Genomic DNA, 16,889 nt, shown 5'->3' with positions numbered 1-16,889 from the left:
AGTTGCACCGAAAAAAACCTTGACACGCGAGTAGTGGCAATGTCATTGCGAACTGTCAGAGACGTTCTCTTACTGGACGCACTATAAGAGCTACCAGCTCTATTGGCTACTAGCTTAAGTATATAGACCCAAGTAATATTTGGGTCTTATTTTAGCACCTTTTTCCTTCCTTTCTTCCTATGAAAACTGCCCATAAAAAATTCTAACCCTGGTTATCATTATATATCGTTATTTTGATATCAATCAAAATTATTTTAATAAAAGTTGTATAAATTGGGTTAGGAATCGCTGTAATATAAAGACGGCAAATTGGCAAGTAATTTGTCTGGGATTCTTTGCAATGGAACTGAAACTTTTATGGGGAAATTACAAAATACCATTACGTAATTTACAAATTAATCAAGAGCAGACATTTGATGTTGATTCCAATAATATTTTCTACTTTAGTCAATCGACATGAATATATTGCAACCTGTGTCAACATTGTACGGGCGACAATCAATTCTTTTCCATTCAATTTGCATACAATTAATGCAAATCAATTTCTTGAAGAAAATCTCACCGCTTTGTTTGCTATGAGGAATTCTACGTACACTTACCTCAATGATCTGATAAAGTCACGTAACAAGAGTATAAATAAGTTGTGACCAGTCTTATCCATACACCAGAACATAGCCAGCTGTCCAGCAGTTGTTTGTCTAATAAACAAAAGAACACTTTTCGTAAGTAATGTATAACTTCTAAGGTTATGGATTCTGTTTCAGTGATTGTCAAGGGTACACAGTAATAGCTTCTCTTTCTTGAAGGGATTTTTTCATTAGCTTCAAATCAAATAGTTTCTGTTTATAGGGTTTCTCTTACAATGCTATAGAGAGAGAGTATTTTAGCACTTCAATCTTCAATCTCATAACTTAACAGATCAATAGTAAATAACTGTCTTGTTATACATGGATACTGTTAGGCTTAAATCAATCGCTAATGCTTCTTACCTTCCTTTTTATTAATGTCATAGCTCCCACATTCAATAGCATTAACTTATATGTTAATATTATAGAACTACCTGCATATTTCCCAAGTAGCAAGTTAACAGATACTCACTTAATAATGATTATACTTGATTATGTCCAATATATAATAGTAGAAAATACCTAACTCACTGCCTAAGTAAAATCACACCATGTAAACTGTCCAATAATCTAAAAATATACATAAATGTGGCTAAATTCAGTAGTTTAGCTTCTTCTAGCCCAACTTTAAATATATTTATATTAACTTTCATTTTTAATAACATTTCTACATTCCTATATTTAGTTCAAATTGTGTAATGTGTTATTTGTTTAGCAAACAGTATACGTAAGACAATATTGTCTTACCTAGCCAATTCTAACTGCTTCTTATGATAAATATAGTAAACGTAGCCTTCAAGAATTTAGTGCGAGGCCTTTCTTTAAGGCTAATCGCTGAACTTGATAACGTGGATTGAAAGATAATATTAAAAATTTTACAGTGCAACCTGCTAGTACTTACAACGCAAAATGCTATAATCTAGAACGCCAATGCTTATAGAAGGAAAGATAGAAAAAAAAAAAAAGGGTCTTCGGATGTCAAGCACTACGTAATCAAGAGTCCGTATCACAAAGCCTGGTAGGGCCTACAAGTGTTTTATATAAGTCGCGAAAGATGAACTTAGAGCATTAGGAAATGAAATGAAATGAACTCTTTGAGTTTAACGTCCCACGATTATATCTGTGAGCATGGGCGGCGATTAGGGGGGGCAAAGGGGGGCAGTTGCCCCCCCACTTTTTAAAGTAACTCATTAAGGTATATAGTTTCATTTGGAAATGTAAAGTTTTTGTATGTATTACTGGTTCATAGAAAAAATGGTGCCATATAATATTTGCCGTTGCGTGAGTACGTATTGGTTGTCTTCCCGTGGAGTTAAGAAAGCTACAGGAATTGGGTTTTAATTGCCACCGAAAATAACCCAAAAATTAACCTATTGGTGCACAATTCCAGCATACTTTCACTTCTTACAAGGGCTTGATATGTTAGTCAGCCGCTTTGAAACTAATTCAGAGAACATTTCGCAAAAAAAAAAAAAAAAAAAAGTTATTTAATTACACAGAAATTAACAATTCCTAAAATGTTTTTTCTTCTAATAGTAAGTAATATTGATTAAAAAGAGAGTAACATGAAACAAGTTCTACCTTTTCCATTATTTTGCAGTGTAATATACGAGTGAAGTGGTGTGATTAGGGGTTACGAGTGTATATACAATTAAATTTAGTGAATTCAACATAATTCTAGGTTTTAGGGTTATTTTGTATAACTGGAATGTAGAGTGATTCTAAGTATTGTTTTGATGTGATCAAAAAAAATTTAAAAAAAATGGAAAGTGCAACTAATGGCGACGAACTTGTTTTGGGAAGCTGCAAAAGTTTTTCATTTAAAAAAAAAAAAATGTAGCCAATGATTGTAGTATTCACTGTCTTTCATTTTCTAAGAGTAATAACATACATTTAATAGCATGTGTGCAATTAAAAATTAAGTTGTTCATTAATCCCACTTTTAATGTAACTTCTACAAAATAAGTCTGATTATTCATTACTATGATTAATATTGTCGTTTCTATTTATTTGTTTTGAAGATTTATTATTAAATAATCTGATTAAACAATTTTCCTGGCAGAATTTTAAGATGCTAATAAGCAAGGAATCAAAATTTATCTTACACTTCGTTGTTTAAGCGTGCAAAGAGCTATTACCTACTCCTGTTGCTCTTGTCAATTTACTTAATAAAATATGAAGTTCCATATACGGTGAAAAAGATATTATCCTATTAGTTATACAACCTTTCGTCAAACAAAGTACTAGAAACAACCAGGAAAAATTAACATTGATATACATTCAGATCAAGTCTTGCCCCCCCACTTTTACCACCCAATCGCCGCCACTGTCTGTGAGGATAAAGGAGACGATTAGTAACGCAAGTGAATGATGATGGAAGAATTGGTGGAATAAGAAACTAGGAGGAAACGGGAATACCCCGAGAAATCCCATGAGCACGATGTTGTCCACCACAAGCTTACTTTGCCGAGAATCGAACCAGGTACCCCACATACCAAAGGTAAGCACTCTTCCACTGAGCCACCATGCCCCCATAAGAGTATTAGAATTACAGTAAATCAATACTGCCAGTTCACTAACAACACTGAAGTATAGCTTATGGTAAGATAAATGAAGTCAAGCAGTGCCAGGTTTGATCAGAGAAGAGACGGGTGACCGTTCGTACTCGCTAGGCGGTGCTGGTATTGCGGAATTCATCCAGGACAATTGATAAGCTACGGCAAGGAGAGACGATGTACTTGACCACGCATCGTCCCAAACGGATGAGTGCCACAACCCAGCTGGTGATCTTGTCGCCTAAGGCCTGTAGTACCAAGAGTTTAATTTAATGAAACAATACTACAGGGAAGACTTCTTTAATACTGACAGTTTCACGACAACATAGCAACGAAGCGTATACCACAGCCTTTAGGAAGAAGCCTATGTGAAAGAATGAGGGCACAGCCTAGTGATCACATCAATCGAAAAATGCTCACATAGACAAAGCTGGAATCTCATAGGTGTAGCGTCATTTGCAATCAAGTCATTTGCCACCATGGAGAAAATTTCTGTTTAAGTGCGCTAGATGCACCCATTGATGGAATTATATTTTTATTATTAAGTATTCTGCCTTTTGGGCAGGTCCTGGGACTAGTGAGGTTTTTCCTTCTTTTTATTTCTTTTCTTTTTAATTTTCAGTTTGGAGCTGGAAATGTTTCTTACATGTTTCTCGATTTTCAGCTTCCTCTTTTGGAATTATTTATTTATTTATTTAAATATTTACCTGAAAGCAAATCTAAGATGGGTGCGTCATTTGCAGCCATGTAGGACTGAGAGAGACTGCTAGTTCCAAATCGATTCCATTCGATTTATTATGAATGTGTCAGCCAGATTGTTTTATGCAAACTCTAGCCCAAAAGAGCCAAATAAGTTCCAACCACATTCTTCCAAGTAGCATACACAAATATTATTTTTATTATTATTAATGTTTATTTATTTATTATACTTTTCAGTACACTTTCTGTGTGTAGCGTGAGGACCATGTCTCCACCAATCCAATCAAATGGCATGTTTGTGCAATTGGAGAAGGAGAACATAAACTCAGGAAAAGGCTACTTTCGAACAGAAATTGTGTGGAAAAATGTGTTAGCTTTTGTTATTCTCCATTCTGGTGCCGTTTACGGTCTTTGGTTGGCTATAACGTCTGCCAAATTCTATACAACTGTGTATGGTGAGTACATTCGTTTTCAATTAGGACTAAGAAAACTATATGATCTTATATAGTTATAATAATGTAACTAATAATGTAACTATATCTATCTATCTATCTATCTATCTATCTATCTATCTATCTATCTATCTATCTATCTATATATATATATATATATATATATATATATATATATATATATATATATATATATATATATATATATATATATATATATATATATAGCGTTTTTTTTTAAAATTACATTTTGTGTAGCAAATTGCGATACAAATTTCAATTTGTACCGCAGTTTTTAAATTTTCTATCGCATTTTCTGTACAATAACGACAATGAGTAACTATACTATAGATTCATAAAACAAGTCCAATAAATACGAAAGGGGCAGATCAAGGACGGACTTCTGAGGGGGGGGGCTGGGGGTTGTAATACTGCTACTTAGGGATACTTTAAGAGCTCCAAAATCTGGGATGGGTTTTATTTATATATCAAATTAAAAAAAAAAAACTTTCCTCTTCTAGGGGGGCGATCGCCCTCCTGGATCCGCCACTGAGTACTTCACAATTCCATTCATTATGGATGAAATTGTGAGTTACTTTCGTGTTTATTAGATGTCTTTTATTAGTCTATTATTATTATTATTATTATTATTATTATTATTATTATTATATAGTTACGCAGCAATAAAAATAAAGGATTTTGATAAATCCCAAACAATCGGTCGGTTCATTATAAGCTTAATAAACATGGAAAATTAAACGCACTTCGGCGTTTTACTAACCATATTCAAGCCCCATTCATGCTACACCGTATATCGGCTGGGTCCAACATAGTTTGAACTTGTTTTCTCTCCTGCCAATGCTCCTTTTCTTCAAGGAACATTTTCTTATTACACACTCAGGAACAAAGATAGAATAACCCGAAACCTAAGAAGGTCTTTAGGATGACCCATCAACAACAAACCGACCAAGAGAAGGAAAGATAGAGCGGAAAACTTCTGTAACCTAAAGTCGAGGCATTTTTTTCCTTGTAGCAACCGACGCTTCAAAGAAAATCTTGAAATAATAGTAATATTTTTTTTTCAGCTTGCTCCTTATTTTATCTTTCGTGGTAATAATAAAAGATGCAAAAATGGATCGCAATTTGCGATACATTTTCAATGTGTATCGCGTATTTGTATGTATATAGTACTTTCAAATTGTTTCTAGCTCGGAATCTAATTGCCCTAGACATACAAAACAAGAAACAAGAATACACAAAATAGAACTACGATTAAAAAAAAATGTTTAACTTTCTGACATTCAGTGAACTTTTGCTTTAGAGAGGAAGGGGCAAGGAAAATTAAAAATGATTCCAAGTGTGGTTCTTATATTGTTCTGGCCCACAGTGCATTAAAAATTGGCAATCACTGTTCTAAACCGAACACTATATATATATATATATATATATATATATATATATATATATATATATATATATATATATATATATATATATATATATATATATATATATATATATATATTAGACATTTCAATGAAAAGTAAGAGAGCGTAGTAAACACAATATTTATGGGCTGTATAGCAGAGAAAGGAGGCACTACTAAAATCTCATGAGATTGCTATAAAAAGTAAGCTGAAATCTTGCATTTCGAAAGCCATATAGCCTCGCTAATGAAAGGGACGCTAAAATTAAAATCAAACCAAATCGATAGCCAATTGAAGAGCTTTATTTTCAGATAGAATAAAATGTGGAAACATACGTAGTCTCTCTTTTTGCTGTCCACTACGGCTAGTCTTCAATAATGTTGCGTGTAGTCTGTAGTAGATTGCTTTGTTTCATTAAAAAGTTAAAACGAACCGAAAGAGCAACATCGGATTTTCGAGCGGAGGTCACATGAGAATTGTTTTATATGTTTTGCCACAAAATTTCGTTGCATTTTGCTTCCAAATTTTCGTTTCCATCACATTTCTATGATTTTACATTTTCGCGAACACGCTGGCGTTGAGTCTGTATCTTAAGGCAATTAAAGATCTGTTCGAATTAAGAAGTAATGAACTTGGATTTAGAACCCCAGAAACAACAGGATAGAGCCGATATATTGACCGCATATTACAAAACTAAACGTCATCTCACTAGCTGTTTGTAAGCAGTGTGCGAATTAGATAATCTATATTGGGGGGGGGGGGATAAAATTAGGCCAAAGGACATAGTCTGAAGGTTCAAATTTCAAAATGAGACAATAAATGCCTTACCCCCCATATATATATATATATATATATATATATATATATATATATATATATATATATATATATATATATATATATATAGTGTGTGTGTGTGTGTGTGTGTGTGTGTGTGACATCTGTAATAAATAAGAGATTTATTAATTTAATAAATCTACCGACAATAACTATGCACATATGTATTGTCTGACATACACACACCCCACTAATCCTTTCTGAACGTGTTTTAATGTTGTACTCACTCTTGTCCCCGTAGCTCTCTAAGGTTTATTTAGTTAATAATTCGGCTCGAGCGATAGCCATGATCACAAGCATATGTTAATTTTTCCACTCATATTGAAAGCTTCCACTTTGCATTAATACATACAGGTTGCGAAAAGAAACCTACTTCAGTCTTGTGAAAACCACTAAAATTATCAGTTAAACCGGACATATCTTTTATATATATATATATATATATATATATATATATATATATATATATATATATATATATATATATATATATATATATATATATATATATATATATATAAAGAAAATGATAATCTAGATATTAGCCTATCAAATAAGAAATGGATTGTTGCTGGTCCCGATTTCTCACATCAAGGTCAAATGGAAGGCCAAATATTTAAAATCTCTCAATTCAAATTTCGAGCTTGTGCTTCTACTTCCCGCTAAAGCTGTGCTCATCACGACTTTTTTTCTCCAAATATCGATTCCGTGATGGGCACAGAAAGTCAACACTTAAAAATTACTTTACTGTTAGGTTGAAGATGAGTTGATTCACTATGGGCTACGTTATTCAAATAAAGTAAAACATTACACTGAAGTTTTTCAGACAACATTAATTGCGTAGACAGCAAACTGTACAGCGAAAAGATGGAAAAATGAAGGGTTAACTTTAAAAAAACCCGCTCCAGTTGAAATGCTTATACAGACACGGACAATGACACGGAAAACCAGTCGTATTAACAAATGCTGAAACAAATCTTGAATTATTCGCTTATTCACCTAAAAATCACCTTCATTAACATGTCTGCTCACTAGGAGCGTGTCCCCCAGCGTGTACGTTAACATATACTTACGAGAGAGTACCTATATCTCACAAGTAAACCTTACGTTTGGGTGAATCGAGTTGCTGACTGAGACACATATTAGAAAGTAGTACTAATTGTGGTCAGTATTTCAGTGAAGTTATAGGTGCGAAGCTCCAGGGGTTTAGGAGATATAGCTACCAGAACATCACATGGAAGTACAGAATAGTCTTCATACAGTTGAAGGTAAAAGCTCTGTAAGACCTCTTGTAACGACAAAAGGTGAATAAACAATATATGGGCACATATTAGGACTAGGGGGAAGTAATATAGTAAGGGTATACCTGACGGCGGCCATCTTGAAATCCGCCATTTTGAATTAAGGTTAAGTTTCTAAAATAGGAATAGGGTCATGTGATACATGATTTAAGGCGCAAATTTAATCAGAAGAACAATGGTGACGTTAATTTCGATTTACGTGCAATTGGTAAAGAGTTACAGGGAAATTAAATATTGTTGCAGCATATGTATTAGTCCTTTACCCCACCTTGTAAATTTTGTGTTAATGATAATAATTAAATAAAAAGCAGGTGGATAAATATTAGGTCTATGGTAAGAGTTGCCTTGATGGCGGCCATCTTCAAATCCGCCATTTTGAATCAGACAAAAGTTTTAAACAAAACGCATAACATTGACACCTTATTAATAGCAAATTTTACCATAAATCCAACGGTATAACAATTTTTGCTTTATCATTAACCAGCATTTGTTATCGCATAAACAAGTTGTTGCTAATTTAAGGAAAAATGACCACAGAGGAATTGATTCATAATTGAACTTGGGTCTTTCTTCCAGAAAAATCCTCAATTAGTACAATCAATATGTAGTTCGGAAAAGAATGCATCACTTGCACAAATGCTCTGCTCACAGTAAGCACACCTGACAAAGGCAATCGAGTTACACTTGACACATTTGTCGTTAACAATTCCGTCAAAGCAGTAGTCGTAAGGAGCGATCCACTTAATTTTGTGCTGGTTAATGATAAAGCAAAAATGGTTATACCGTTGGAGTTATGGTAAAAATTGCTATTAATAAGGTGTCACTGTTATGCGTTTTGTTTAAAACTTTTGTCTGATTCAAAATGGCGGATTTGAACATGGCCGCCATCAAGGCAACTCTTACCATAGACCTAATATTTATCCACCTGCTTTTTATTTAATTATTATCATTAACACAAAATTTACAAGGTGGGGTAAAGGTCTAATACATATGCTGCAACAATATTTAATTTCCCTGTAACTTTTTACCAATTGCGCGTAAATCGAAATTAACGTCACCATTGTTCTTCTGATTAAATTTGCGCCTTAAACCATGTATCACATGACCCTATTCCTATTTTAGAAACTTAACCTTAATTCAAAATGGCGGATTTCAAGATGGCCGCCGTCAAGGATACCCTTACTATATGACTTCCCCCTAGTCCTAATATGTACCCATATATTTTTTATTCACCTTTTGTCGTTACAAGAGGTCTTACAGAGCTTTTACCTCCAACTGTATGAAGACTATTCTGTACTTCCATGTGATGTTCTGGTAGCTGTATCTCCTAAACCCCTGGAGCTTCGCACCTATAACTTCACTGAAATACTGACCACATTTAGTACTACTTTCTCATATGTGTCTCAGTCAGCAACTCGATTCACCCAAACGTAAGGTTTACTTGTCAGATTTTGAGTACAGTTTCAAAAGTTCATTTCCGTAAACTGTAAAAGCAGTGATTACTGTGCTAATTATCACAAATTAGATGCAACTTTTGAGTTGCATACACACAACCTACTAGGGAATGCAGACCATGTCCTAACAAAGAGTACATTGGAAAATGAAATAACATGTTATAACAGAAATTAAAATAAGATGATAATCGATACAAATATAGAGGATGAATATGACATATCCGAACTTCGCCAAGTATGGTAGAAGAAGCTATTTGTTTACTTCTTCTTGGCCAACCGCTAAGAACATTTATAAATCTATATGTGGCTTTGTTATACGCAATTAGTACATTCAAATTCACAAACGATGACGAACTGAAGGGTACGAAGGTACAGTTGCAAGTAACAACCGTAGTCATAATAATAGCCCTATAGTTCAACTAAACAACGTTGAAAATAGTGGGTAATTACGTGGTAAGTAGAAATGACCAAAACTGAACAGTTTACATCGATCATTTCGAAATACACCTAGAAGATTAAATTTACAAGAAATAAGAAAAATCAGTGAAATTTGGAGTTATACTAAGCATAGTTTGAAGGGGAAAGCGAGCATCCCCGGTGGGGATACTTCAGCTGACTTCTTTGGGGGGAACAAAATGTGATTGAGGGGGAAAATCCCCCTCATCCCCCCCGGTAATTCGCACCTTGTTTGTAAGCTCCAAAACTAAGGAGCTCAGTTCTGTTACTGTTTGAGTAGTAGTATGATATTTTTAATAGTTTGGAGAAGTCTTCACCATCAATTCTTAACATTTCAGCCATATTCGTTGGAATAATCAGTGCTCTAGGGGTCACAGGAGGAGCTCACAGAATGTTCTCTCACCGCTCTTACAAAGGGAAATGGCCTCTAAGATTGATATGGATTATTCTTCACACAATGGCTGGACAGGTAATAAAACTTCATTTTTCTTTCTCTCTTAACCATTCTCTCATGTGCCGGATTTCTACTAAGGGTCCTGAAAATTAATTGAGCTGAGCGAAGCGAAGCTCTTATACTCGGGTTAACCGTTTGGTTGTCCGCGAACTCCTCCTAGACCGTTTGGCCGATCTCAACCAAACTTAGCACGCTGATAGAGTATGTCGTGCTGAGTGACAACATAGGTCGAAATCAAAAATCCGATGTACCATCGAGGAATAATGACCGAAAAACGCTTCCTCCTAGACCGTTTGGCCGATCTCAAGAAAACTTAGCACGCTGATAGAGTATGTCGTGCTGAGTGACAACATAGGTCGAAATAAAAAAATCCGATGTACCATCGAGGAATAATCACCGAAAAACGCTTCCTCCTAGACCGTTTGGCCGATCTCAAGAAAACTTAGCACACTGATAGAGTATGTCGTGCTGAGTGACAACATAGGTCGAAATCAAAAATCCGATGTACCATCGAGGAATAATCACCGAAAAACGCTTGCATAGACTTAACATGGGGAAAAAGTTTTCACGCGATTTTTTTTGTCAATAATTAAAAATGGCATTTATTATTGCATAATGGCCAGGAATGATTACGTAGCTTAAGCTCGCTCAGCTCATTTCATTGCAATCGGGTACATCCATTGCATTCCTAGTAATAAAGATTTATTATCCAGATTAGATTGAAAGCTATACTTTTCAAAATGTTTATAATTTATAACAGTCCAAAAATCATTCGTACTATGTTTCAGCTCTAAGTTAATGTCTTAAATCAATTCATTTATTACATCTAAGGTGTTAATGCACATGCAAACACAGAAACAATTTAGTTCGTTTTATTTACTGGTTTAGGTCAATATTTTACTCTGTGATAAAAGTGATTAAAGTTGATGGGTGGTTCGATTTCCATCAGTTAAAACTAAAATCAAATAAATTAATGCGCGATTAATCTAATTTTCTCCACAATAATTTCGATAATCCTAACAAATGTTAAATACAAACCTTAAGACTGAATATAGAGTACATACGTATTTAAGTGATTTTTATTATTATCTTATAATCATTTGTGTTACCACTGCTGTGTGTGAATTCCAATTATATCCATGATTCAAATCATGCATTTTCGAGAACAGTTTACATAGATACAGTATATCATTGAAGCCAATCAAGATATATATATTGTTTTCAAGAAAAAATATGCCTAATATGATCACTGCTTAACATATGGTAATCTTCTTTGCTCTGCTATTCAAACAAAATAAATAAAAATCCTCTGCAGCACATTCAACAACAGCTCCAATGAGTAAATCCCACATATCGCATAAGGACACCAATATTTCCCTTTCATCGACTTTCAAATTGATCATTTAAATTAACAAACGTAGAAATGTACCCACGTTAAATATTGGTTTCGAGGGATAATTCTTGAACGTTCTTTTCTCAAACTTATTTTAAAGGAAACTAATTACAACAAATTAATCAATAATATACTTTTTTGTTGTTTTATAATACACTATGTTTACGACCTCCTCTCATTATCGTTCAATAAGTTTTCCGATGTCCTGCTGATAGAAATCTCTCGGTCTTAATTCAAAGTATTTGTCCAACCAAGCTCTGAATTCGACGTTATTATTCAACCATACACCGCACAAAGCGTTCGAAAATGATCAAAAGGGATGAAAATCTGAAGTTCCATATCCAGAAAGTACGCAGAATGAGGCAGCATTTCCCGTTTGAATTCTTAAATCGCGGTTTTGGTTATAGTAGCGATGTAACGCTAATAATTATATTAGTTATTTATATTAATCATATTAGCAATGATTCATAATACTTGCCTAAATCATCATGTTAGTAATTTTAGAGGAAATAAAACAACAAAATATAAAATATCAATATTATAATTAATTTTATTTTTACATGCTAATTAAAATATAAAGGTAATCAAAAAAGTTCTGTCGCTTTTTTGTGGAGGTCCGTGTTCAATTGGCCCTCACACCGTGAGTTGACTGCGAATGGAGATAAGGCGAAGGTCAGTCGTTGGTGTGGGTATATCCAACATACTACCTGGTTGTGGCAGTAGTGCATCGGGAATTGCTATCTCTGGTCAGAGCATCAATGCAACTGTGTACTGTCAGTAGTTGAGCCGTGTTCAAGAAAAACTCAAAATTCTGGAGCCAGCACTCGCTAAGGGGTCCTCCTCTTACAGGACAGCGCTAAGCTCCACGTGGCTAGGATGACGCGGGACACCATTCTACGCCTTGGATGGGAAACACTATTGCATCCGCCATTCTCCTCGGACATTGCACCGTCCGATTGTCCTTGCTCCATTTCTTGGACAATCACCTTAGAGGACGCCAGTTCAAATCCCTAGTAGAAGTGCAAAATGAATTTGATACCTTCTTTGCTTCACGGCCCACCAAGTTGTACCGCGATGGATTCCATGGCCTTCCAGAACGTTGCCAGAAGATCGTCGATGCTGATGGGGACTATTTTTGATCTTCCAGGTACGTCTTAGGTGACATATCGATGTTCGAAAGTAGTAGGTGAAAAAGCGACAGAATTTTCTTGGTTTCCTTTATAATATACCGTATACGGTGCAAACAAAGCACTTAGGTTCAGTGTAACCAAGCATATATAGCTAGGAACTATATTTCACCAGACTCAATACAGTAATAATAAATAATAAATAATAAACAAAAGAAGAACATGTTATCATCACAATGCTTGTTGCAGAACAATATGTATGTGTGGGTGAGAGACCACCGTCTGCATCACAAGTATAGTGACACTGATGCAGATCCACACAACGCTTCCAGAGGTTTCTTCTTTTCCCACATTGGATGGCTTATGATGAAGAAGCTTCCAGACGTCAAGGAGAAAGGAAAGCTTATAGATATGAGTGACATCAAAGCAGACCCCATTGTCATGTTCCATGTTAAGTAAGTAGCTTATAAAATTTTCTTAATTGTAAATAAAATACCGTATAAGAGATTATATGAAGATGAGTTACTAAGTATAAGTAGGCCTACCATATGTTCAGTTAAGACCAAAACCCAAATTTCAATACCCAGATCGGCCTGTATTTGAGTATTTAAAGAAAATAAGTTAATTAAACATGAACAATTATGTTTAGAAAAATCAGAGTTAAAATATGTAATCTTGAAGTATGCTTTCAAGATAAGGTAAGAATGTCCAGCAAAGTTTAAATTCTACCTGTTGATTGAATTGAATTAAATACTTCTTATGGAAAACATTGCAAGTGTCAAATAGTCCCTCTGTACAAAGTGTTTTATTTGTATACAACGAAAACAATGAATATGGCATTTCTTTGTCAAAGTAGTTCAAAATCACGTACAATACTATTCAACTTGTGTGTCCTAACACTATCTGAGAATATTTTCTGTGGATTGAAAATTTGAAATGAGAGTCTTACATTTTGCACAAACAATCTTGGATATTAATTCAAATCCAATTTGCAAAGACTTCAGAATACTTAAGATTTATATATATTTTTATATTGAAATTAGCTTTCAAAGTACCGCATTCATCTCTGGAACACATGTGATGACCTTTGCACGCCATTTCCCTAAAAGAGCACCCTCGTGGTTATATAGTTAGCGTGAGACCAAGGCTCGTTTTTCGATTTCTGATCCTATGTGTTATCTCTCAATGCTAAGAAAAATGGTAAATTCCAAATCAACCAAAAAACATTTTTCATCAAATAATTACCAGTTATTTCCAATAATTTACATTTTCATTGAATGAAAACGATTAGGTTATTAACATGTTATTCACTACATTCTATACTTCAGCTAATATTTGAATTGAAACTCTTTTGATTTTGCAGGTATTACTATTTGATGTACCTCGTTTTTGGATTTATATTGCCTTTGCTGGTACCTTATTACGTTTGGAATGAAACTGCATGGAATTGTGTTTTCGTTGCCTACTTCTTCCGATACGTCTTACTCCTCAATGGAGCTTGGTTGGTAAACAGTGCTGCACACTTATGGGGATACAAACCTTACGACGGGTAAGTTCACTTCCTTTATAATTACATTACTAATGAACATTACCTATATAAAAGAAATCACGGGAAACAGAATAAGCAATACAAAGTAGTGAGCTTTCAGGAGGAGTTGCAAGACTATTCTAGAAAAAAGTCACTTTAGGTTTCGAATTAAATGTAAAATAATAATAATGTAGAGAGTTTATTGCAGCAATGTTAACAAGTGAATTAGAAGAATTGAATTATAAATAATTTCATATGTAAACAGTGCTGCTCGTAAGTTTTTAAATTTGAATTTTTATCCTTCAATAAAATTGTTTCGAAGCCAAACAATTATACTAGTATGTTGAGCAGTATTCTAGATTTGCACATTTCCGATTTAAATTTTAACACGTTGCCAATAGTAGGTTGTAACACTCTGAGTCTACGTAGTAGAAAATGCTTGGATTTGCTCTCCTCAGGTGTTCCAATCACAGCAAATGTCAAAGTTATTGAAATAGCAGAAGTAACCATTCGTAAGTCAATTTAAATTTAAGGGTATCATAGCCCCATAAATTTACATCAACTTAAGTTTGAGGCCAAGAGATATCCTATCGCTATTAAAACTGCAACCTATGATCATGAAAATTAATAGTTGAGGATATTTCTAGGTCTCATCGATGCCTAATGAGTTCGAGTCCCGTTGGACTTGTCATCTTTACTCAGTGTTTTGAAGACTATTGTTCAAAACCAACGCTTAGCTACAAGGAAAAGAGATGCTTGAAGACAAAATAATAACACATATATATTCTTGATAGAATTGCTTTCTAAGTCTTTGTAATATATATTTTAGACACAACCCCCTGCAACATTTCTTCTCTGAGTATATGTTCATGGTAAACCAAAGCCTTAAGAACAGTTAACTCTAAATATAAGAAAAATAACGTGTACAGTTAGAGTTAAAGCAATCATCATCATAGTTTTTTTTTTTTTTTTTTTTTTTTTTTTTTAGCCTTTTATTATCACAACTTTGTATTCAAAGTGTCTTTCAATGTAAATCATGAATTCTTTTAGATCAATTATGCCTGTGGAAAACCCATCAGTTGGTTTTATCGCCATCGGAGAAGGCTGGCATAATTATCACCACACTTTCCCATGGGACTATCGAGCTGCTGAATATGGACTGAGGTATAGCCTTACTACTAGGGTTATCGACTTCTTTGGCCTGTTGGGATGGGCTTACGACAGGAAGAGCGTCACTCCTGAGGTTCTCAAAGCTAGAGTCCTAAGAACTGGGGACGGGAGTCATCCTGTATGGGGATACGGAGACAAGGATATCTCACAAGAACAATGGGATAAATTAGCCAAAGATGCAGCAATGGAAACTGGGCCACTGGCTGGAGTCAAGTCTATGGAAAGAGTATTCCTATCTCGAAGATCAAATAGAGGCTGACTTTCTAGAATATCTTATTTTGTTATTGTTATCAAGTATTGTATCTTCTGAAACAATGTTTGTGCCAAGTCATCAGCATAGTGATATTTAAGATCCTAAAATAAAACATATTTATTTTGTAATATATTAGCATTATTAATTCCTTCTAATTCTTTATTCTTATAGCTTCAAAACAAGAAACTATTATTAAACATTGTGCCATTATATACTTAAACAACAAAATAAATAGTTTGAAAGGTACCTAAGCCCGTTTCAAACATAAATAACTAAGTTGACAGGCAGCTGATGACATTGCCTCTCTGACGATAACAGTATCCAGAGAACCAACAGGAGAAGATAAATCTGATTGCTCTTGTATGTTGCACTAAGGGATACAGGGTGTCAACAAATGAAATATACAGTTTCAGATTCCGTGCAAGATGACGCTACAATATAAAAGAAAAAAATATGTTTTCCTAAAACTTACATGTGAAATAAAAGTTTTGTACAGTAAACTCAGTGTCTTCACAAGCATCAACGGTTATTCCTAGGAGATCCAAGCGAAAAATCCAATTCCACCCATGTGCCATGCAGAGTGTCAGGTGTTATCACTACAGCAAAGCGTTTTAGCAGATAATCGATACACTTTACTTTTGTGGGATGCGAAATCATCGCAGTCGAAGTGGAAAGAGGGTGTAAAGAAAAACTCTTCGCATGGAAACGCTGTCATTGAGAGTTCACATTATCTAAATATCTTTAATTACGTGGAGTTAGGATACACTCTAAATACAGTACCCACTATTTCAGAGGTACAAAACAGCCGTTTTGTACCCATGAGTTTAGCAGGTACATGGTACCCAAGAGGTAGCAGGTACAATGTACCTGTGATTTCTTATGTACAAATATTTTTCATGGGTACTGAAGTTCCTAATTTCATGCGTACAAAACCTAATTTTATGGGCACATGTACAGTCAGAAACAATATTAAGTATAGGTTGGAGCTATAATTTCATATACCTTCAGCCTATACTTAAGTTAATATTGTTTCTGACTGTGCCTATTACATGGAGCTGCAGTGGCTCAGTGGTAGAGCGTTCACCTCTGGTGCATGGTGTCCTGGTTCCACTCCAGCTCACGTCAAGTGAACTTTGTGGTGGACAAACACCGTATGC

The 16,889-nt window shown here is 34.6% G+C and overlaps 1 protein-coding gene across 1 annotated transcript; it reads left to right on the top strand.

Annotated features, from left to right (window-relative positions):
• Positions 1-671: 671 nt before the first annotated feature.
• Positions 672-15,860, top strand: LOC145686425 (acyl-CoA Delta-9 desaturase-like). The gene is made up of 6 exons (XM_081759719.1): positions 672-722; positions 4,118-4,335; positions 10,146-10,276; positions 13,031-13,236; positions 14,145-14,330; positions 15,360-15,860. The coding sequence occupies exons 2-6, from the start codon at positions 4,146-4,148 to the stop codon at positions 15,736-15,738; spliced, it is 1,092 nt and encodes a 363-aa protein (XP_081615845.1). The 5' UTR covers positions 672-722; positions 4,118-4,145; the 3' UTR covers positions 15,739-15,860.
• The last annotated feature ends 1,029 nt before the right edge of the window (positions 15,861-16,889 follow it).

This window comes from Thermobia domestica, chromosome 5 (assembly GCF_964235325.1).
Source record: "Thermobia domestica chromosome 5, izTheDome1.hap1.1, whole genome shotgun sequence".
Lineage (NCBI taxonomy): Eukaryota > Metazoa > Arthropoda > Insecta > Zygentoma > Lepismatidae > Thermobia > Thermobia domestica.
Note: the sequence above shows the minus strand (reverse complement) of the source record. Positions and strands in the feature narration are given on the sequence as shown.

Bases quoted from the DNA above. Each gene is read 5' to 3' on its own strand.
- LOC145686425 (XM_081759719.1), top strand. From the start codon at position 4,146: ATGTCTCCACCAATCCAATCAAATGGCATGTTTGTGCAATTGGAGAAG. The intron at 4,336-10,145 runs GTGAGTACATTC...TTAACATTTCAG, and splicing joins ATTCTATACAACTGTGTATG to CCATATTCGTTGGAATAATC. The intron at 13,237-14,144 runs GTAAGTAGCTTA...TTGATTTTGCAG, and splicing joins ATTGTCATGTTCCATGTTAA to GTATTACTATTTGATGTACC.